The sequence below is a fragment of the Ovis aries genome, chromosome 16 (genome assembly GCF_016772045.2).
Source record: "Ovis aries strain OAR_USU_Benz2616 breed Rambouillet chromosome 16, ARS-UI_Ramb_v3.0, whole genome shotgun sequence".
In the NCBI taxonomy this organism is placed as follows: domain Eukaryota; kingdom Metazoa; phylum Chordata; class Mammalia; order Artiodactyla; family Bovidae; genus Ovis; species Ovis aries.
This window is the reverse complement of record NC_056069.1, coordinates 9,395,821-9,418,561: the sequence shown is the minus strand read 5'-3', so window position 1 is coordinate 9,418,561 and position 22,741 is coordinate 9,395,821. Positions and strand designations below refer to the sequence as shown.

Here is a 22,741-nt window from a genome sequence, read left to right as displayed (position 1 = left end):
CTTGAACAAAACAGGTTTGAACTGTGCAGGTTCACTTACACATAAATTTCTTTCACTGAACGTGTACTAACTATAGGATTACACGCATGATTCACAGTTGGTTGAATCCGTAGATAGAAACTTGGCTTGGATGAAACCACTTATAGGGAGGACCAACTAGAAGGTATATGAGGATTTCTGCGCTGAGGGTGGGTGCCCTTCACCCCCATTCAAACCCATTGTTTATGGGTTAGTTGAAACTGGTTTCAGGGTGACAGCAGGAAAGGTACAAGATGGAACACTGGGAGTCAGCTTGAAAGGGATTCTATTAGCCAAATGTGAGAGAATTCGGGAGAATCTGACTAACAAAATAATGGTAAGGATGGTAATGAATCATTAAAAGAAAAAAGCAATCTATAAGATCATATTGATATTAAACAGAGAAAGAGCAAGAAGTGGGAGAAAAGGGAGGCTTCTTGTTTACAGTAAATACTGAGTACTAATTAGTAAATGTGGAGGTATTAACGAATTTGGAAAATCATCATTTTTCAACCATCATGATAAAGACTGATTCTGCAGATGAAATAAAGTCAGGATGCATGGTAACTAACTATGTGATAAAAATGAACAGAAAACAAGACAAACTAATGTTTACATAATCCAGAGACACTGTCACGGCAAAAATGAAAGAGAAATTTGCAAGAAAGAAAAAATAATTCTGCCACATGTGAAACAATAGTCTAACTCTTAAGACTTAAAATAGGCTTATTTGATTGGATTATTATAAAAGCATTTCTCATCTATCTCATGAATATATAGTACCAAACATGGAGTGATTGGAAATGACATATATAACAGCACGGTGAGTACCTACCCAGGTGACAATCTTCTTTTTCTCTAGCTTCCCATTTGCGGCTGTCCACATATGCTGCAGAAAGTAGGTGTCTTTTACCTGAGGAAAAAAACAATTACCTCAACAGGCATGGTTTCAATACATGTTCAGTTTATACATCTGTTTTTATTAACTGTATCTTTGCCACATTTTCCATTTACTAGACTATTAAAGATGTTATGAAACTGTAACCAATATTGCACAGGTTTACAATTGAGTTCATGACAACATGCATTCAACCTCTCACAGGAAGAAAATGCAGAAAACCTGTTCAAATTTCTAACATTATTAGTAAAACTGCTCCTAATTTTATTCCTAATACTTTAGACCTAGGAGCCATTTGTTTCCACTGATGAAGAGCCCAGATAAGCTTTAAAATTCCTTCTTAGAACCCCAAATACTTGCTGAATGGTTGCTTAACTCATTAAATGACTCTTTATCATCATTAGGTAGTCCTAAAAAAATTTCCATCTGAGTTGCATCAGCACATTTACCCTTATTTCACATACAGCAAACAGTACTGAGCACCCAGTAGGTAAACAGGAGGAGTCTAACAAGCCAAATCGGGGGTGACCCACGAGATGACGCCTGTCCAACGACCGGCACGTGACACTGCTCAGTACACAAGAGCTCAAGGAAGAAATGAGAAAGAAGGAATGACAACTGACAATGAAACTTATTATCCTTCAAAGCCACCATCAACAAAGTGAGAGGATGACGCAGAACAGGAGGGAAACAGCTGCACATCATTTATCTGATTAGAGACTTTTACCCAGAATCTCAGGTTCCTCAGAAACCTGTATGCAGGTCAAGGAGCAGGTTAGAAACGGACATGGAACAAAGGACTGGTCCCAAATAAGGAAAGGAGTACATCAAGGCTGAATATTATCACTCTGCTTATTTAACTTTTGTGCAAAGTACATCATGCAAAATGCCAGACTGGATGAAGCACAAGATGGAATCAAGACTGCTGGGAGATATCAATAACCTCAGATATGCAGATGACACCACCCTTATGGCAGAAAGTGAAGAGGAACTAAACAGCCTCTTGGTGAAAGTGAAACAGGAGAGTGAAAAAACTTGGTTAAAACTCAACATTCAAAAAGAGAAGATCATGGCATCCGGTCCCATCACTTCATGGCAAATAGGTGAGGAAACAGTGACAGACTTAGTTTTCTTGGGCTCCAAAGTCACTGCAGATGGCAACTGCAGCGTGAAATTAAAAGACGCTTGCTCCTTGGAAGGAAAGCATATTCAAAAGCAGAGACATTACTTTGCTGACAAAGATCCACCTAGACAAGGCTATGGTTTGTCTAGTAGTCATGTATGGATGTGAGAGTTGGATCATAAAGAAGGCTGAACACTGAAGAATTGACACTTTTGAACTGTAGTGTTAGAGAATACCCTTGAGAGTCCTCTGGACTGTAAGGAGATCAAACCAGTCAATCCAAAGGAGATCAGTCCTGAATATTCATTGGAAGGACTGATGCTGAAGCTCCAATACTTTGGCCACCTAATGTGAAGAACTGGCTCACTGGAAAAGACCCCGATGCTGGGAAAGATTGAAGGCAGGAAGAGAAGGGGATGACAGAGGATGAGATGGTTGGATGGCATCACCGACTCGATGGACATGAGTTTGAGCAAGCTCCAGGAGATGGTGAAGGACAGGTAGGCCTGGTGTGCTGCAGCCCATGGGGTCGCAAACAGCTGGACACACTGAGTGACTAAACCACCACCAAGGGGAAAAAAAAAAAACAACTCTTACAACTTAAAATTTGAAAAGACAACGCAACAGAAAAATGGGCAAAGGATCTGAACAAACATTTCTAAAACATACACACACATATAAACAGCACACACATAAATACATGGCCAGTAAGTGTATGGAAAGATGTTTAATATCACTTCCCATTAAGGAAATGCAAAATATACTGAAATACAACTACACATCCACTTAGGATGGCTATGCTCAAAAAGGCAGATGATAACAGCTGTTGATAAGGACATAGAGAAATCTGGCTCATACACTGCTGGTATGAATGTGAAATGGTGCAGCCACACTGGAAAAGTCTGGCCGTTCTGCAAAATGTTACCATGGAGTTACTAGGTAACCCAACAACTCCACTCTTACATATATACCTAAGAGAAATGAAATCACGGATCCACACAAAAAATTGTACACAACATTATTCATAATAGCCAAAAAGGAAAGATGTAAATATCCATCAACTTATGATTGGATAAACAAATGTGGTATATTCTTATGAAAGGAATATTATTCAGCAGTAAAAGAAGTACTGATACATGCTACATGGATGAACCTTGAAAATATTATGCTAAGGAAAAAGAAGCCTGTCACAAAAGATTACATGTTACATAATTCCATCATATGCAATGTCTGCAATAGGGAAATCTATAGAGGCAGAGGCGTCTTGGTTGCCTAGATCTAGAGGGTAGAGGGGCAGGAAAACCTGGGGGGAAATGGGGCATGACTGCTAATGAGTATGGGGTTTTTTTCAGGTGATGAAAATCTCCTAAATTGATTGCGGTGACAGCTGCTGCACAACCCTGTGTATGTAACAAAAAAACTAAGTAAGCATTAAATTGGCCACTTTAGATGCATGTGAACTAAATCTAAATAAAGCTGTTTTAAAGAATTAAAAAGGAATGAATGGCAGACAGTCACCTGAAGGTCACAGCAGATCATAGCCAAACACAACTAGAAGGCATGGGAGCTGATCACACACAAGGTCACAGCAGACCATAGCCAAACACAACTAAAAGGCATGGGAGCTGATCACACACACGGTTAGGACGCTCCTGGTATTCTCTACCCATTTCCCAACTAAAACAAGTACAAACACACCTGTGTGTGTTTATACCCAAACCAGCACCTCCCTTGTCTTCAGCAGGAGTCTAGTCAGACTTTACTAGAATAATACGTGGAAGTTTGAGGTCTAAAGCTTAAGCAATGATGCAATAATAACAGAAGCTCCCAAAGACTGCCTCACAAGGGAATAAAGATATTTTTAAAAATAGCAACTATAAATGATCAGATGCTTGGAAACGATGTTCTAAATTGTCAGTTACGTTCCTGTATCTGTCAAGAAGGATGAATAAAATGCAACGGCACTGATGGCATTGCATTAGGTGTGCAGCCGTACACCAGGTCAGGAGTGAACCGACCAGACCCTGTAGTTTTAAGTGAAGGAGCTGGCTGGGTGACATTTAAGGTCTCTGCATGCTCTAACAATCTGACACAGAGCCAAAACACACAATTCAGATAACCCATTCATAATTTATGACAGCATTCCTATGCAAACTGAATTTCAATTTCTAAAACCAGGTAGATCACTCCCTTCTGTGGGAAACAAGTACAGCCCTTTTCTCTACATAAGCATAAGCTGAGGAGGGGACGAACGTGTTAAGATGCTTCAGTCATGTCCGACTCTTTTGTGACCCTATGGACTGTAGCCCTCCAGGCTCCTCTGTCCAAGGCATTCTCCTGGCAAGAATACTGTAGTGGGTTGCCATGCCCTCCTCCAAGGGATCTTCCAGACCCAGGGATCGAACCCACATCTCTTACGTCTCCTGCATTGGCAGGTGGATTCTTTACCACTACTGCCGCCTAGGAAGCCGAGTTCAGTCAGCTCAGTTGTGTCCTACTCAGTCATGTCTGACTCTTTGTGACTCCATGGACTGCAGCATGCCAGGCTTCCCCATCCTACACCAACGCCCAGAGCTGACTCAAACTCATGTCCATTGAATCGGTGATGCCATCTAACCATCTCATTCTCTGTTGTCCCCTTCTCCTCCACCTTCAATTTTTCCCAGCATCAGAGTCTTTTCAAATGAGTCAGTTCTTCAAAATTAGATGGCCAAAGTATCGGAGTTTCAGCTTCGACCATCAGTCCTTCCAAAAAATATTCAGGACTGATTTCCTTTAGGATAGACTGGTTGGATGTCCTTGCAGTCCAAGGGACTCTCAAGAATCTTCTCCAACACCACAGTTCTAAAGCATCAATTCTTCTGTGCTCAGCTTTCTTTATAGTCCAACTCTCACATCCATACATGACTACTGGAAAAACCATAGCTTTGACTAGACAGACCTTTGTCGGCAAAGTAATTTCTCTGCTTTTGAATATGCTGTCTAGGTTGGTTATAACTTTTCTTCCAAGGAGCAAGTGTCTTTTAATTTCATGGCTGCAGTCACCATCTTCAGTTATTTTGGAGCCCCCCCAAATAAAGTCTCTCACTGTTTCCCCATCTATTTGCCATGAAGTGATGGGACTGGATGCCATGATCTTAGTTTTTTGAATGTTTAGTTTTAAGCCAACTTCACTCCCCTCTTTCACTTTCACCAAGAGGCTCTTTAGTTCTTCTTTGCTTTCTGCCATAAGGGTGGTGATATCTGCATATCACAGGTTATTGGTATTTCTCCCGGCAATCTTGATTCCAGCTTGTGCTTCATCCAGCCCAGTGTTTCTCATGATGTACTCTGCATATAAGCTAAATAAGCAGGGTGGCAATATACAGCCTTGATGTACTCCTTTCCCTATTTGGAACCAGTCTGTTGTTCCTTGACCTGCATACAGATTTCTCAGGAGGCATGCCAGGTGTTCTGGTATTCCCATCTCTTTAAGAATTTTCCACAGTTTGTTGTGATGCACACAGTCAAAGGCTTTGGCATAGTCAATAAAGCAGATGTTTTTCTGGAACTCTCTTGTTTTTTTTGATGGTCCAACGGATGTTGGCAATTTGATCTCTGGTTCCTCTGCCTTTTCTAAATCCAGCTTGAATATCTGGAAGTTCACGGTTCACGTACTATTGAAGCCTGGCTTGGAGAATTTTGAGCATTATTTTACCAGCATGTGAGATGAGTGCAATTGTGCCATAGTTTGAATATTCTTTGACATTGCCTTTCTTTGGGATTGGAATGAAAAGTGACCTTTTCCAGTCCTGTGGTCATCGCCGAGTTTTCCAAGTTTGCTGGCATAATGAATGCAGCACTTTCACAGCATCATCTTTTAGGATTCGAAATATAGCTCAACTGGAATTCCATCACCTCCACTAGCTTTGTTCATAGTGATGCTTCCTAAGGCCCACTTGACTTCACATTCCAGGATGTCTGGCTCTAGGTGAGTAATCACACCATCATGATTATCTGGGTTGTGAAGATCTTTTTTGTATAGTTCTGTATGTTTTTGCCACCTCTTCTTAATATCTTCTGCTTCTGTTAGGTCCATACCATTTCTGTCCTTTATTGTGCCCATCTTTGCATGAAATGTTCCCTTGGTATCTCTAATTTTCTTGAAGAAATCTCTAGTCTGTCCCATTCTGTTGTTTTCCTCTATTTCTTTGCATTGATCACTGAGGAAGGCTTTCTTATCTCTCCTTGCTATTCTTTGGAATTCTGCATTCTAATGGGTATATCTTTCTTTCTCCTTTGCCTTTCACTTCTCTTCTTTTCACAGCTATTTGTAAGGCCTTAAATTGAAGTTCAACAGACTTAAACTGAAGAAAGTAGGAAAAACCATTAGACCATTCGGGTATGACCTGAATCAAATCCCTTACGATTTTACAGTGAAAGTGACAAATAGATTCAAGGGATTAGATCTGTTAGACAGAGTGCCTGAAGAACTATGGATGGAGGTTCATGACACTGTACAGGAGGCACTGATCAAGAACATCCCCGAGAAAAAGAAATGCAAAAAGGCAAAATGGTTGTCTGAGGAGGCCTTACAAATAGCTGTGAAAAGAAGAGAGGCCAAAGAAAGCCCAAGGAGGGGACTGTTAAGCAATATATTCCAGGACACCAATGACTTATATATTCTCTACCTGTTATTACATTTTCTTACTTATTCTCCATTTCTTCTCCTAACATATGTTTTATTCTAGATAAGACATCAGCCCTCCTTATTCTAAAGTCAGAAAAAACAGTTATCTAGAACTATGTTCATGATTTTGGTACTGGGAGACATAAAGCAGGGAGATGATGGTGGGGGAAGACAGGAGTCCCAGAATGTCCTGTGTGTGGCTGTTCAAGGGCATCACATAACTGAAACAAAATAAATCAGGACTAGTAAATTTACGAAAGGTAAGCCCAGTAACTTTCAAATATATGAACTTTAACTGTTTGCCTACCATCCCTGGTGGCTCAGATAGTAAATAATCCACCTGCAATGTGGGAGACCTGGGTTTGATCCCTGAGTTGGGAAGATCCCCTGGAGGAGGGTATGGCAACCCACTCCAGTATTCTTGTCTGAGCAACTAGGCACACATCATTTTCTATCTTCACTGAGGACAGAATGAAAGGAAATGGGTATAAGGATAAAGAATTTAAACTTGGCAAGTGGAAAATTGTGTGGCAAACACAGTAATGAGTTATCCAGTGTTGTAGGCAGAATGTCTCCCCCCAAAACATCCATGTCCTAATCCCCAGAACCTGTGAATGTTGGGGTACATGGCAAAGGGGGATTAAGGTGACAGAAGGAATTAAGATTGCTTCTCAGGTGGCTCAGCAGAAAGAATCCGCCTGCAAGGCAGCAGATGAGAGAATTCAATCCCCAGATCAGGAAGATGCCCTGGAGAAGGAAAAGGCAACCCATTCCAGTATTCTTGCTTGGGAATTTCCACGGACAGAGGACCCTGGTGGTTTGCAGTCCATGGGGTCGCAAAAGAGTTGGACATGACTTAGCAACTAAACAACAACAACATGGAATTAAGGTCAGCACATCAGCTGATCTTAAAGTGAGGAGACTGTCCAGGGTTATACAGGTGGACTCAATGCTTTGTTTTTTAAGCCACATCTCGGGGCATATGGGATCTTAGTTCCCCAACCAGGGATTGAACCTGTGCCCCCTGCACTGAAAGCACAGAGTCTTAACCACTAGATAGCCAAGGAAGTCCCCAGATAGATTCAAAGTAATCACAGGTCCTTAAAAAGCAGAAGAGGGAGACACTTTGTTAGTGTGGTGCATGAAAGGCAGAATGATATGAGAAGGACCTGATTTGCCATTGCTCACTTTGAAGACGTTTGAGAAAGGGGCCATCAGCCAAGGAATGCAGTGGTCTCCAGAAGATGGAAAAGGCTAGAAAAAACAGATTCGCCCCTAAAGATTCCTGAAGGGAATACATCCCTTTCAAAACCTTGATTGATTTTAGCACAGTAAGACTCTGTACCAGACTTCTGACATACCAAACAGTAAGTCTATGTTGTTTTAAGCCATCAAATTTGTGGTGATTTGTTACAGCAGCAATAGTAAATTACTACACCTTAAGACAGACATTCGATTTTCTGTAAACCTTTTAAATCAGGATATCCATCTTTCTAAGATAGTTGGTAGTTGAGAGGTCTGTATATTAACATTAAAACCAGAAAGAATTTCTATGAAGTCAGGAAGAACGTTGAGTGGACAATGAAAATGGAAAACCTAGATCAGCTTCTCCAACTTTAATGTGCATATGAATCTCGACTAAATGAAGATTCTGATTCAGCATGCCTGGGGCGGGAACAGAGAATCTGTGTTCTGAAAGTTCCCAGGTGATGATGATTTTGACCCTCAGACAATACTGAAATAGCAAGGGGATAGGATGTTATCAGCCTCACAAGTTTAGCTCTCTCAGACGATTTAACTCCACTCTAACTATGCCACCCAAGCAGATAAACCCATCTTGAACCTGCTTCCCCTATAGGCAGTCAAATTTTAGAGCAACAATATTCAAAGATAACTATCCACTGAAAAATTAATATTTCCTCACTTAATTCTGCCTCCAAAGACCAGGATTTTGGAGCTTAGTAAATACTTATTGATAAAAAGCTTGTTTTTTGTATAGTTAATTTGGCTTTTGGTAAAATGTCTCCAAACATGTTTCCCATCCAAAGGGAAGCAGTGTGATAGTGAACAGATAGGCTTTAGAGTCCCAAAATCTAAACGTGAATCCTAGCCTTCCGTAAATATTATGAAAATCTGGACAAGTTACACCCGGCCTCTCAGCATTTCTCTTCATATGTCAAATGGGGAAATACTGTATCATAAGTTAAACGAGGGCATACACAATAGTAAGTGCTTCACCTAATGCGCACTATGTAGTAAGTGCCCAATAAGTTTCCTTCTCTAGCCTCTTATACTGAAACCCCTTTTTTGGTTCACCTCAATAAATCTTGCTTCCATCCTGTTGATTATTTTTGTTGCCTTTATCTGTTGTACAGAGAACTGATGGAAGTTCCAACGTATTCCAAATACCGATTTGTCATGAATGTGTTTGGATTTTTTCCTCTTTTATCCTGTAATGGTTTAAGATGTTTTGACGACTTAAAGTAAAGCTCCTTATCAGATTCTCAAACCCGCAGAGGTCAATAATGTACTATTTTATCTGGGGGCTGCATGTTATTTGGGGGCTTCCCTGGTGGCTCTGCGGTAAAGAATCAGCCTGCCAATGCAGGAGACACAGGTTTGATCCCTAGGTTGGGAAGATCCGCTGGAGAAGGAAATGGCAACTCGCTCCATTTTTCTTCCCTGGGAAATCCCATTGACAGAAGAACCTGGTAGGCTACAGTCCACAGGTTTGCAAAAGAGTTGGACACAGCTTACTGACCAAACAGTAACATCTTGTATTACTTGCCTTACAGCCTCCAGTTCCTGATTTCAAGACTCCTTTCATCTGTGGCCTAACCCAGTGCCTGTGCAATATAACTTTCTGCAATAAAGGAGCTAGCCGCTACAGGGGCCACTAGTCACAGGTGCCTACTGAGCACTTAAAATGTAGCTAATGTTGGGCTTCCCTTGTACCCACTCCAGTATTCTTTCCTGGAGAATCCCATGGACAGAGGAGCCTACAGTCCATCAGGGTGCAAGTCGGACACAACTTAGCGACTAAACCACCACCACCAATGTGACTAAGGAAAAGAATTTTTAAATTTAAACTAACTGAAATAGCCACTTACAGCTCATGGCCACGACGGAGAGATAGCACAGGTGTAACCAATCACAAGTTCACCGTTTCGATCTTAAGTCAAAGCAGTAACTGGAAATTCTCTCAATTCACCTTTATTTAATGTCCATTCCCTGGTTACAATGACTGGTCCCAAACATTCCAACCAACCATGATACCTTCCCTGATTAACAATACAAGGTCTTGTTTAAATTGAAAAGCATTTAGTAACAACCCTAAGTGAACACACTAGTAAACAGCTACAACCCTAATGCTTACTGAGGTGCCAAGTACTGGGCAGACTACTTCACCTAATGTGCGGCAAGAAACATTTTCATTAGCTAGGTCAACCAGCTAATCCTCAGAAAACCTCTGATGGCCAATGATAAGGTTTCACGTTGATACTTAAAGATGTGTGGAGAAAAACTGTATGTTTCTTTTCAACAGGGGCTAGAGGAGGACGTTAGAAAGAGTCGATAGGAGGCATTGGAAAAACCAATGGTGATTACTGTAGCGGAATCACATAATCAGATACACTTGTCAGGATTTAGCTTCTGTAAATTAAAAAAAAAAAAGTTTTTCCCAATGTCTTCATCAGCAGGTCCTTTAAACAGGTTTTGAGTGAGGCATCATTCACGCAGATAGCAAAGTATTTCAAAACTAGTAGCATTTACTGTTTGAATGGAAAACTTCGGGGAAGAAAGGTCAACCAAATTGCGCCCAAGGTCATCAGGTAAACTGAGATTAGTAATGAAAAATTCATCCACCCAGTGAAAACCAGGGTCTGGCCACGCGTCAGGTGTTGAGAACGTTTATGCTGCTGCTGCTGCTGCTAAGTCGCTTCAGTCGTGTCCGACTCTGTGCGACCCCATGGACGGCAGCCCACCAGGCTCCCCCGTCCCTGGGATTCTCCAGGCAAGAACACTGGAGTGGGTTGCCATTTCCTTCTCCAATGCGTGAAAGTGAAAAGTGTAACTGAAGTCGCTCAATCGTGTCCGATTCTTCGCGACCCCATGGACTGCAGCCCACCAGGCTCCTCCGTCCACGGGATTTTCCCGGCAAGAGTACTGGAGTGGGGTGCCATCGCCTTCTCCGGAACGTTTATGACGCCCCTCTAAAAAAACAACAGCGAGAGAAATTTCACAGCCCCAGGGAGGGCGAGGGGGTCACATTTGGGCTTCTCAGGGGCAGCAAAAAGACCACCACCCGAACACATAAACGCGGAAATCAGCCGCAGAAGTTCTCATACCAGAACTTGCTCTGCTCCTCACACCTCCGGATAAGAAAACACTTACTATTTCGGGGAGGGAGATGGGTCAGAGACCTTGCCTCCCCTTTCTGTGGTACCAAACACCTCCAGTGGTTTCTTCTTTCCTTAGAAGTCCATTACTCCTTTTACTCAAGGAACAGAGTTCTCAGGGGACCTAAAGAAGCAGCCCCACGAAAGAAGCAGTCACTAACCTGCCAGAGAAAGCTGAGGCAGCAACACATTCCGCGCCAGGAGGATCCCGCGCCGCACCACGGAGGCCGCCATCTTGGAGCATACCAAAAGGAACGCTGATCCGGGGGAGGCGGGCAGAGGAAGGGGTGGGGTCACGGTCGGCGCTCCGCCCCCTCCCCGGCTCCCACACTTGGTGCGGCCCGGAACAGCATGGCGGCTGCCTTTAGGTCCCCGAAGCAAGTCCTCGTGCTGCAGGCGCTGCGGAGTTTGGTGTATCCCTGGGTGGGAGGCTCTGGTTCTACCTGCTGCCTCTGCCCTCTCGGAGGTATCCGCGGCCTCGGGCCTTGAAGTAGGGGATGGGTGGGACAGAAGGGAGCTTTACACCTCAGTGGGCATCTCTTTGGAGAAATAACAGCGCCCCAGTCACTCTCTGGCCGAGAGCAACCGAGCATGCCCTCGCCCTCTGCTCCTGGGTGCAGTGGTGGTCTCTGCCTGTCGTAGACACCCGTGTCCCAGGGAATCAAAGGACGGCTGGGCTGGGGTCTTGACCCTGGGGCTGTAATATTCTCTTGGATGGAGCTGTGCTGCTCCCCGGGAACAACCCCTCCGCCTTGGGCCTACTGTTCTGTAGAGTCTGGGATGGGAGGAGGTCTAAGACTATAGAGTCCAGCTCTAACTAACAATCTGAAAGACTCTGAGCAGCTTTCTTTATTTACAGAAGTATCCCTTGATATCTTTGTGGAAATGGTTAAATTTGACAATGCTGGCGAATGATAATAAAAGATCTGACACTTTGTGTCAGGCTTTACTACATTTTGCATACATTCTTTCCTCTCCTCCTAATACCACCTAGTGAGAGAGGTACTGTTCTCGTCTTCATTAACGAAAGAAAGAAGGTGAAGTCGCTCGGTCGTGTCCTGCTCTTTGTGACCCCATGGACGGTAGCCTACCAGGCTTCTCCGTCCATGGGATTTTCCAGGCAAGAGTACTGGAGTGGGTTGTCATTTCCTTCTCCAGGGGATCTTCCTGACCCAGGGATCGAACCCGGGTCTCCCACATTGTGAGCAGCTGCTTTACCCTCTGAGCCACCAGGGAAGCCCTCATTAACAACGGAGGACGCTAAGTAATTTGCCCAAGGCTTGAGGAAACTCGCAAAGGAAGGGTTGAACAGAAGGCAGTCCTGCTGTAACCACTGCTCACCTTTATAGAAATCAGCAGCAATTTTTGTTGTTAGAGTGTTATTGTTGGACACAGAGTTCGTATGGTGGACGATTCTTTGGCCATGCTCCAATTCATGCATAAGTCAGCATCTTAAAGAAATAATGTTCCCCAAACTCTTCATTTCTGCTAAGTTGTGATGAGTGAATCCTGATGTATCTAGTGGATACTGAGAGTTCAGATCGGAGAGGTCACAGCTCCTCATCTGGAAAATGACAATACTGGGAATTCCAGTGGTCACACTATAGCTACTTCTTTTATCCTATATGCTTCTACCTGCTTAAACCAAATCTGTTTTGTTATCTGTCTTTTGGAGTCCAGATTCTTGTCTCCTGTCCCCATACACAATCATTAGCTCTTTTCACACACACAGACAAGACTCGTGGAGGATTTGCATTCTCTGGTAGTTTGGAAATGTTTTTTCCCTATGAGGGTGACTTATAATTGTACCAGTTTAGGTCATTTATACTAAGTGAAGATCAGATCAATTATTAGAAAGAGACAGTCAAACTCTACACGTTATTTGCTAAGTATAAAATAGTCAAAATGATTTTACTTTCTCTGATTTTTAGCTAAAAGATACCTACTTTCAGACAGTATTGTGAAATTAAAGGAATTTCAACGTAAGAAGGTGGCTGTTGCATGTAATCTTCCTGGCACCAAAGGTAATCAAATCTTAAATTCTTTCATTGATCTGTCATTCAACTTTCCTCTGTCTTTATCCCTATTCAGTCTCTCTGCCAATGATTTGTATTTCAAAAGAAATTGAGATGGTTTATTCTTAGTTCCTAGTCTGCCTCTATGTGCATATTTTATTTCACCATTCTCCTCTTACCCCTTCTGCCAGGATCCCAGAGAAATACTGAAGCCAGTGCTGCACCCAGTCCTCCAGATCAGTGCCTCTCAAAGTTAGGTTCAAGGGTGAGCAGCAAGTAAGAGAGGGATAGGAATGCCAAACCTTGGCCCCAATCGATTCGTCTGCACAGTAAAGTCAGAGAACTGCACCACATGACTGGCTTTCAGACTTCTGATGCCACCCTCAGTAAAAACTACAATTTGCCTTGTGTCTCTAGTACACACATACATATCTATAGATAAATCAAATGAAACAAAAAATGTATGATGTATTTTCATATTTTCCAGTCTGTGCTGAAAGAATCAGTAGTCTAAAACAGGTTTCTTTAAAAAATTAGCAAAACACTGATAATTGCTGTGGCTGGGTGATGAACATGTGGAGGTGATTTCTCTCTGCTTTTAGGTATGTTTGAAACTTTCTATTGTAAAGAGCTAAAAACACCACCACCACCCCTGGCCCTGTTCCCTTTCAGCATCTGAGAAATCTTGTTGCATTCATTTCCTCTTCTCCTGCACATTTGAGTTTTCCCCAGTAATTCAAATTCTTTTATAAACAGAGTAAGACCCCTCTCTTTTTTTAATAACTCTTTTGTATGTTCTGTTGACTTTTTCAGCTTTCCTCCTTCTCACTGTGGGATGTTGTGAGCACCTAATGAACACTTGCTCCCACCTCTACAGTCCAGCCCTCCAGAAACCAGTCTTCCTTCACTCCTTTGCTAGCCATACTGTTACACAAAATCACCTACAGAGCAGGAAGATAAAGAGTGACAGAATTGAGTCTCCATTTTAGTAGACTCAGTCTAGATTTGACTTCAGTCTTTGCTGCCTACCCCAAGTCGTCTGGAGCTCTGTGAAGTGTGCAGTTAGCGCTTCATGTCACAGTCTAGTTGTTACTCAGCTGTCATAATCTTTCTAAGGCGGTGATGGTCACACATCTGTTCTGAAAGGCAGTTAACATCATGAGTGCCACTCTACTCCACTGTCAGGTATTTACCTATAAAGTCCTATCCACATTTCATCTTTATGAGAACCCACAGTGGTACTTACTGTCTTATAGACCACATCACGTACAAACGTCCCCCTTCCCCCCAGGTTCCTAGCTCCTCCAGAGTTGATCTCGCCCTTTCTAGAATTCAGTGTAATTTCCCGTTAGTCTAGTCACGTTCTCCTCTCACCACCTTTCCCCCCGCAGTTCCGTGCCGTGTCTCAGGCTGACTCCCGCACGAACGATGCCAAACTCCGTCCGCTCTGCCGACCCTACCCAGCCCCATCCCTCCTCTGCCGCTTCTCTGCTTCCCCCACACCTGGTCTTTCTGCTGCTTGATCTCTCTCTTCTTTCCTGTTATGTTTATACTGTCACGTGTCACCTACTCTGTCACTGTTTTCAGATACCTTTATGCAAATATATCTTGTCTTTTCAAATAGATTCTAAGCTCTTTCAGGTCAGGAGCCATACCTTATCCTTCTCTGTGTCTCTCACACAAAGAAGGATACCTCCGAATACGAATATACAATAAGCACCTAAATCTTATTGGTCGTTCTAAAATACAAATTACATTTGCTGAAATTTTGGACATATTGAGAAGTAACAAGATGTAAAGTCATCCATTAAAATCTTTTTAGGTTGGAAATTGTTTAGAAATATTTAATAGACTAAATCGTGACTGAAGAATGAAAGAAGAATAATCACCTCTGTGATTTCCCGGCAGTTACTACATGCTGGGCCCTGTGATAAGGGCTTTACTTTACTTGCATTATCTCAGGATGATCCCATGAGGTCAGCATCATGATCTTCACTTTACACATGAATCAAGTCTCACACACAAGCCTCTCCAAACCTCCCCATAGCATGCAAATGGCAAAGCCTAGATTCCAGCCCACACATGCGTTCATGCTAAGTTGCCTCAGTTGTGTCCGACAGTTTGCGACCCCATGCACCCTACCAGGCTCCTCTGTCCATGGGATCCTCCAGGCAAGAATACTGGAGTGGCTTGCCATGTTCTCTTCCAGGGGATCTTACCAACCCAGAGATCAAACCCATGTCTCTTAAGTCTCCTGCATTGGCAGGTGGGTTATTTACCACTGGTGCTACCTGGGAGATTTCATCCCAAGTCTTCCCAATGCTAAAACCTTTAGCCATTACAAGATCCTGCAAATAAAGATTGGAGAGTCTAGTCTACTGCACTAACCCAAACCTAGGGGGCCTTTTTTTCTAGTAAATCGAAAGCAATATCTACTTCAGCTTCCCAATTTTGTGTTTTAAGGTATATCCCGCCATTCCTTCAGGCAGCATTCCTTCAGAGCTCTGCGCCTTGGAACAAATCCTGTAGACTTTTCTTGGCAGCTTCTGATAGTGAGAACAGCCCTGCCTTCTGGAAAGCAGATGCTTTCTTGGTGCCTGCCTCTCACCCCACATTCTGCCAAGAATACAGTGCCGCCTCATGCCAAGAAGCAGCGCTTCCTGTTGGTGTTTGTCTCCACAGTAGTTTCAGATACATAGACAGTGATCACCTTGAAACGATTCGGTCACTAGAAGATGGTTTGCTGCTGTTAGCGGACAGGTTTGCCCTCTGTATTATACAGTACCGTGGCACACTTTCTAACAACTGATTAGAGAGGGACCAGGAGGAATGAAACAGTGGTGAAGTTGAATCAAGTGGAAGAGATGTGAGGTACTCCTGAATCGTGTGAGTCCTCCACTGTGGGGTGACTGATCTTCACATTTTCCTTTCAGTTTTCCTGCTAGGTACCCGACCAACTGATGGTTTGGATATCTTGGTTACTTTTTTTTCCCTCATGGGTCACCTGTAGATAGAGCTCTCTGGGCTAAGCCTCTTCGGACATTAGTTCTCAGACTTTACATAAGCATCACCCAGGTAGTGAAAACTGCACATTCCTATGCTCCCGCTCCCAGAGACTGTGCAGGGAGTCTGGAGTGAGGCCTGGGCCTGCGCCCTGTGACACAGATGTGCTGCTTCACACACCATCTCTGATGCTCGAGACCAGCCAGTGATGGAGCTGCATGGCCGTGAGCCCTGCTTGGTGGCCTCTGCAAGGGGCTGGCTTCTGGCCTCCCCTCCTCCCTGAGGTCAGACTCCTGAACAGTCCGAGTCAGCCAAGTGATAGCCACCTCCACACTGTGCTTTCTTCCAGAAACCTATTTGAGAAACCTGGAAGAGAAACTGACCCAGAATAAGCTCATCCTGAAAGAGGAGTTGAGAACCCTGCTTCATTTGTGTGCATCCCGGGACGACGTGGAGCTGGCTAAACATGTCATTTACAGGTGAGGCACTTCCTTAGAATACTGCCCGCCTTTTCTCTTCCCACTGTCTCCCTTTCCTGAGCAATCGCATACACCTGGAAGATTGCAGCTATCACCTCTACACTGGCAACTTCCAAGTCTCTTGTCCAGGTGCCTGCCCTGAGCACCACATGTTTAAATTCATTCATTTAACAAAACTTATTAGGTTCCTACTACGTGCCAGGTGCTGAAGATGGGAAAGCAGATAATTTATGCCCCAGGAGATCACCAGCCTCACTACTCACTGAGTCCACTCACATGTTCTCTAGTCTTCACGTTCCGTGTACACAGGCCTTTTCTTGCTACGTTTGTTCTCATACTGACCAGTCTTTCTTTCCCCTGGTCTCATCTGCTCTCCTGTGTCCACTGCCTGGTGTCTCGCATCCCAGCCTTCCTCTCTCTGTCCCCATTACCCATGTCTTAGTTCAGGCCTCACTCCTCTCACTTGGACACTTCAGTGGACTGCTGACTAGCCTCGCTACTCCGGGCTTATGTCTCTTTACTGTCTCTGATCCCTCATCAGGCTTTCCCATGTCAGAAGGAACTCATGTGTAATCACAGTCTACTCTTAGGAAACCCAGCAAAGGTGTCTCCTGGGAGCAGGATGTCACCACACCAACAGGCTTTATTTCTAAAACTGATTGATTGCTTCTTTTCACCATTCTTTAAAGATACATTTCTATACATGGACCTGCACTTGTACTGTACAGAGAAAAATATGAGTTACTTGTATATAGAATCCTGGAAGAATATACACCCTAGGTTAACAATGGTTCTTTGGAAATTATGCATTATATATATTGTTTGTTTAAATGTATACTTTTCTGATTTCTCAAACTTGTCTATAAGAGACATGAATTACACAAATTTCATTGGAAATTTGAAAAACACAAGAAATATATGCACATTCTGCGGTTTTGATTGTCTCCTCCTGCATAACCAGCCACAACAGAACTTAATGACTTAAACTGACCGCTTATTTCTCACAATTCAGTGAATCAGGAACTACGGCTGGGCTCAGCTGGGCAGTTCTTACAGTATCAGCTGAAGTCACCTGTGCACTGCAGTCAGATGCAGTGGGCTGAGCTGGGAGGTGCAAGAAGGCTTCAGTGGCACTTCCGATGCATCAGGGTCCCTACGCCCGCCCCGGCCGCCCGCCCCGGCCCCCGGCCCCGCAGTACTCAAGTCCAGCCGGAGAGGCACTAGCATACCGCTGCAGGCCTGCAGAGCTGCCCAGCGCTGGCACATATTTCCGCTCCACCCCATTCTCCTGGTCAGGGCGAGTTAGCCACCCCTGATTCATGGGGAAAGGGAAATGATTCTACCTGTGGATGGATGGAGCCGTATGCGTGAGGAGTTGATGGCAGCCATCCTTGGGGCCTGTCTAATGCATCCAAGAAACCACTGTTAATATTTTGATATGTTTTCCCACCAATTTTTTTTTTATGCAAAGATTTTGCAGTTTTGGTAGGGTTTATTTCACATAGTTGTGGCTATTACTGTGTATGTCACATGATATTTTGTTCGCTAGTTGGCATTGCAGCATAAATGTTTTTGCTTGTTAACACTCTAGGAATCATATTTTCATGACTATACACTAGTCCATTATAGGCTAGGTATTTTAATTAACTGTGCCCCTACTGTTGAATGTCTAAATCATTTCTGATTTTTCACCAGGATAAATAGTACTATGATGAGCAAACTCTATGTGTAAAACTTTTCTTTCGGGGACCAGAGGACATGAACCTTTTAAAGCTTGTCAATATAGACTGCCAGATTATTTTCCAAAAGGGATTATGCTAATTCATAGTCACACTGTATCTGCAAACCTAAATCTGCTATTTCAGTTTCATAAAGTTGAATCATTTGAGACCCTCTGGCTCCTTTTACTATCAGTTTTCTTTTTACTAGCCAAAGCTATCAGATGTTTACAAGAGCAACAAAATAGGGTAACATTCTAAACACTCTTTCCACTCTTGTTTTTGTCATAGCGTGTGACTCATAATCGCTTTATTGATGCTAGTAACTCTCTGCCCAGTTGCTGTCCTTTCCCTCTGTCTGTGGACAGCTGGATGAGTTGCAGGGGGCGGGTTGGGGGGCGGTGGTTGGTCCACCACCTCACCAACCTATTTTCTTTCTTTCTGAGACAGGCTGCCCCTCGTTGGGGAAGAAGAGCAATGAGCCAAAAACAAGGAGCAACTGAATCTCCTCCTGGTTTTGGTTTATAGGGGATTTTAGATCCTCGAAATTGAATGTCTCTTGTCAAGAGGAGGTGACATATTACCTCTGTGACTTTCTAGCACTTTCATTAGTGTGAATGTCATTTAAGTTGGGAAAATTTTCATTTTAGTTTTGTTGTTAATCTGATACACATCTCTCTTGAGACTATTTACTGAAATACATTGATTATTTAAAGATATTTTCTTCAGCATGCCTTACATTTTGTAAGATGTAACGTATGTGGAAGACTTCCTATGTGCCAGGCGTATCATCTCATTTGATCCTCACAAAAACTCTCTTGAGTCCTTTTCTTATCTCCATTTTACAGATGAGGAAACTGAGGTACAATGTGGTTAGTTAATTTGCTCATAGTGATACAGTAGGCAGAACAGCTGGGATGTGAACTGTTACTTTGGAAGCAAGAGCCTCAAAGTCCTCAATCACTAACTATACTGCCTTTTAATATTCATTTCTTCTTTCCTCTAGCTTTATGGAGGTTCAGATGACATATATGAATTTACATTTTAAGGTATACAGCTTGATGTTTTAATGTGCATTGTGTCCCTAGTCGCTCAGCCGTGTCAGGCTCTTTGCGACCCTGTAGATTGGAGCTTATCGGGCTCCTCTGTCCATGGGATTCTCCAGGTGAGAACACTGGAGTGGGTTGCCGTTTCCTCCTCCAGGGGGTCTTCCTGACCCAGGGACTGAACCCACATTTCCTGTGTCTCCCGCATTGCAGGTGGATTCTCTACCTGCTAAGCCATTGGGGAAACCCCTGATGTTTTGCTATGATAAGTTGATTCATAACAACTATAAATGAAACAATGAGTATTTTTATAACTTTTATAATTGGATTATGAAATGTATCTTTAAAGGTACATTCATCATTCTCTTTGGTACTATATATGTTTAGAAGGGACTATCCATAATGCTAGTATGACTTTCCTCCGTGATTTCAGCAGAAGGTTAAAAAATTCTCTGTCTGTTAAAATCAGAGCTTCTCCCCATGGCGTCTGGGATTCAGTCACATAATGAATGAATCTTCCTAAAATCTGATTTACGTGTAGTCATGAGTTACTTGTTTTGTCACCAAATTGTCTTCCTGATGTCTAAAGCAGAAAGAGTTGGTTATTGAAAGGAGAGATAAGTGGACACTTTTCAGTTCTGCCGTTCTAACCGGCAGACTGGCTACCTGTAGAAATCCCAGGCCACATACATATAAAACATCACTGTCTTTGAAATAAGCCGTCTTCTAAAACTAAAATTTCAAATTTAATTTGTTTGGCTAGGTGATTATGGTTCACATATACCTTTCCCTGAGCCAAGAAAAAAGGAGAGATAGGTCTGGATTAAAAAATGCATCCATTTGTTGTTGCTCTCCTATATGGGGGCAAACCAGACATGAGGGAGATGGAGCATCACCCTACTCCTTTCCTTGTTCCTCTCCAGGAGCAGAGAAAGAGACGGGGCCGTCCTGATGAGCTTACAGATGCAAGACCCCTGCTAGTCCCTGACATATGCTCACACTCAGTCCTAGCAGGTTGCTGGTAAATTTGAGAGGATGATTACAATCTGTATTTTACTTCTTTTAACTTCAGAGTATGTGGTGGGACTCTCATGAACCTTGTTTGTTTATTTAAATGCCTAATATACTTCTGCTTTCCAGGATTTTCTGATCATCTTTAATTCTGCGCTTTCCCCTCCAGACTGTGAGAGGACTGCACTCTTTGCTGCGTCCCCAGCGCCTAGCAGAATGCGTGCCACAGTTTGCCTGTCCTTTCCCCAAGTCCCACTGTTTGGCTCACTGAATTATTTTGATTACCAGATACCATGCAGAGAACAGGAACATCACTTTGGGAGAGTACAAGTTTGGGCCGCTTTTCATGAGGTTGTGCTATGAGCTGGATCTTGAGGACTCTGCGGTGGAGCTCATCAAAGACCAGGTTACTGTCTCCCAGTGGCTGTCCCTGCCGCCGTGATTTCCTTGTGCTGAGGAGGGGGTGTTTTCAGTGATGTTAGGAAGGGCAGTTCTTCTGTACACATTACTGAGTCAGATTTTCAGAGAAAGGCTACTAGGTTGAGGAAACGAGCTCTTCCCTGCGTTTTTAAGGTGTCCTTGGAGTCACTGCCTATGGAGAGGCGTAGGTTTCTTCGTCCAGAGGTGAGAACAGGTGTGGAAGAGGTGCAGGTACAGATTACAAGGTATCTCCCTCCTTGGCTGTATGTCCGCCGGGGACCGACATCCCCTCCTTTGAGGAGCATTCAGTTGGGACAGTTTGAGGCGGCTGCCTTTCCCATTCTTCCCCTGTGCTTCTCTCCTGTTTTTGTATTTTTACTTCTGGCTGAAAGCTATGTTGACAAGTGGTTTTCTGTTTTCAAAATTTCTGCTTTCACATAATCTAATTTTCTTTTCCTGAAAGCAAAAGTAACAATACTTATTTTTGTAATTATGCACTGAATATCTACCCTGTCCTCATTATTGTGCTTAAGCAATCTACATATTTCATTTCATTTGTTTTCCACAATTACCCTGACCAGGTAGGCAATATTATTATTTCTATTTTATAGGAACTCAGAGACATTATAAATCTATCCATGGTCAGAAACATTTATTAAATTAGGGGACTAGGGCTGGCCTCCCGGGACATTTTAATAATTTTAGGAATCTCTATGACTAGGTTGTCCTTTTGCCTCTTACTTTTTTTCATATAAAGTTGCTATCCATGGAGGAACTGTCAACTCTCAGCTTGTCCCTATTTAAAGGACCACGGGTATTAAAAAGATGACCATAATATTACTAAGCTGAGAAGAGGTAGCTTCAGAACAGTATGGATTAGTTTGAACCTATTTTTTCCTAAAAGGATAAATATACATACCACATTTACATTGTAGTATATATGTTTTAAAAATCTAGAAGGATATACATTAAACTGCTGCTTTCGGGGGAAGAATTAGATGAAATCCTCACTTTTTACTTTATATATTTTCATATTATTTGACTTTTATAATAAGCATATGTTACTAAAATTAAAGTTTCACTCTGATAAATCAGAGCCATGAGTATAACAATGAAACCAAAAGAAAATGGAAGTAAAGTGTTTTTTTGACCTACCTGCTGCTGCTGCTGCTAAGTCGCTTCAGTCATGTCCGACTCTGTGCGACCCCATAGATGGCAGCCCACCGAGCTCCTCTGTCCCTGGGATTCTCCAGGCAAGAACACTGGAGTGGGCTGCCATTTCCTTCTCCAATGCATGAAAGTGAAAAGTGAAAGTGAAGTCGCTTCAGTGGTGTCCGACTCTTAGTGATCTCATGGACTGCAGCCTACCAGGCTCCTCCATCCATGGGATTTTCCAGGCAAGAGTACTGGAGTGGGGTGCCGTTGCCTTCTCCATAACCTACCTGAGTATGAAGCATTCATGTATGTGTTTAAGTTTCCTAGAGCAGTAGAATTAACTGAATCTGAGTCACGTGCCATAAAGCCTAATCCTGCTTCCGCCCACCTTGTCATGTTCCCTGCCCAGAACCCTGCAGTGCTGCCAGGGAGGGAGCCACGACCCACAGGTACCCATGCACACGGAGCCCTTGCACTGTGGCTAGTTCAGACATACGTGTGCTGCAGTAGAAAGTACATGATGGATTTTAAATACCTGACGTAAAAGGAGAATGGAAAGTATCTCATTAATAATGTTTTATATTGATTGCATGTTGCAGTTTTGGATTTAGTGGGTTAAGTAACATATTATTAAAGCTGATTTCATATCTTTCTCTTTACTTTTTTAAATGACAGTACTTGAAAATTTAGAGCCACGTACATGGCTCACACTTGACACTTGCTTCCTCCGTATGGACAGGGCTGCTCTGGTGGCTTCCCACCCCACTTATCATAGAACTCGGAGCCCTG

At 43.1% G+C, this 22,741-nt stretch overlaps 2 protein-coding genes across 5 annotated transcripts in view; one reads left to right on the top strand and one right to left on the bottom strand.

Moving 5' to 3' along the window:
* The window catches only part of MRPS27 (mitochondrial ribosomal protein S27), a 102,484-nt gene extending 91,135 nt beyond the window's left edge, over positions 1-11,349 (bottom strand). Inside the window, exons 1-2 of the mRNA XM_004016900.5 lie at positions 11,267-11,349; positions 854-931 (exon numbers count right to left, since the gene is read on the bottom strand). Of these exons, the coding sequence (XP_004016949.1) occupies positions 854-931; positions 11,267-11,339 (151 nt within the window). The 5' untranslated portion in view covers positions 11,340-11,349. The remainder of the gene's footprint in view (positions 1-853; positions 932-11,266) is intronic.
* Positions 11,350-11,432: 83 nt separating this feature from the next.
* PTCD2 (pentatricopeptide repeat domain 2) overlaps positions 11,433-22,741 on the top strand; it is a 31,639-nt gene continuing 20,330 nt past the window's right edge. For 2 of the 4 annotated variants that reach the window (XM_042233694.1, XM_060400324.1), the window contains exons 1-4: positions 11,433-11,571; positions 13,037-13,129; positions 16,473-16,602; positions 20,666-20,783. In XM_042233694.1, coding sequence (XP_042089628.1) covers positions 11,457-11,571; positions 13,037-13,129; positions 16,473-16,602; positions 20,666-20,783 — 456 coding nt within the window. In that variant the 5' untranslated portion in view covers positions 11,433-11,456. Of the gene's footprint in view, positions 11,572-13,036; positions 13,130-16,472; positions 16,603-20,665; positions 20,784-22,741 lie in introns of those variants that run through there. The other 2 variants (XM_012096780.3, XM_042233695.2) reach the window with 2 other exon arrangements.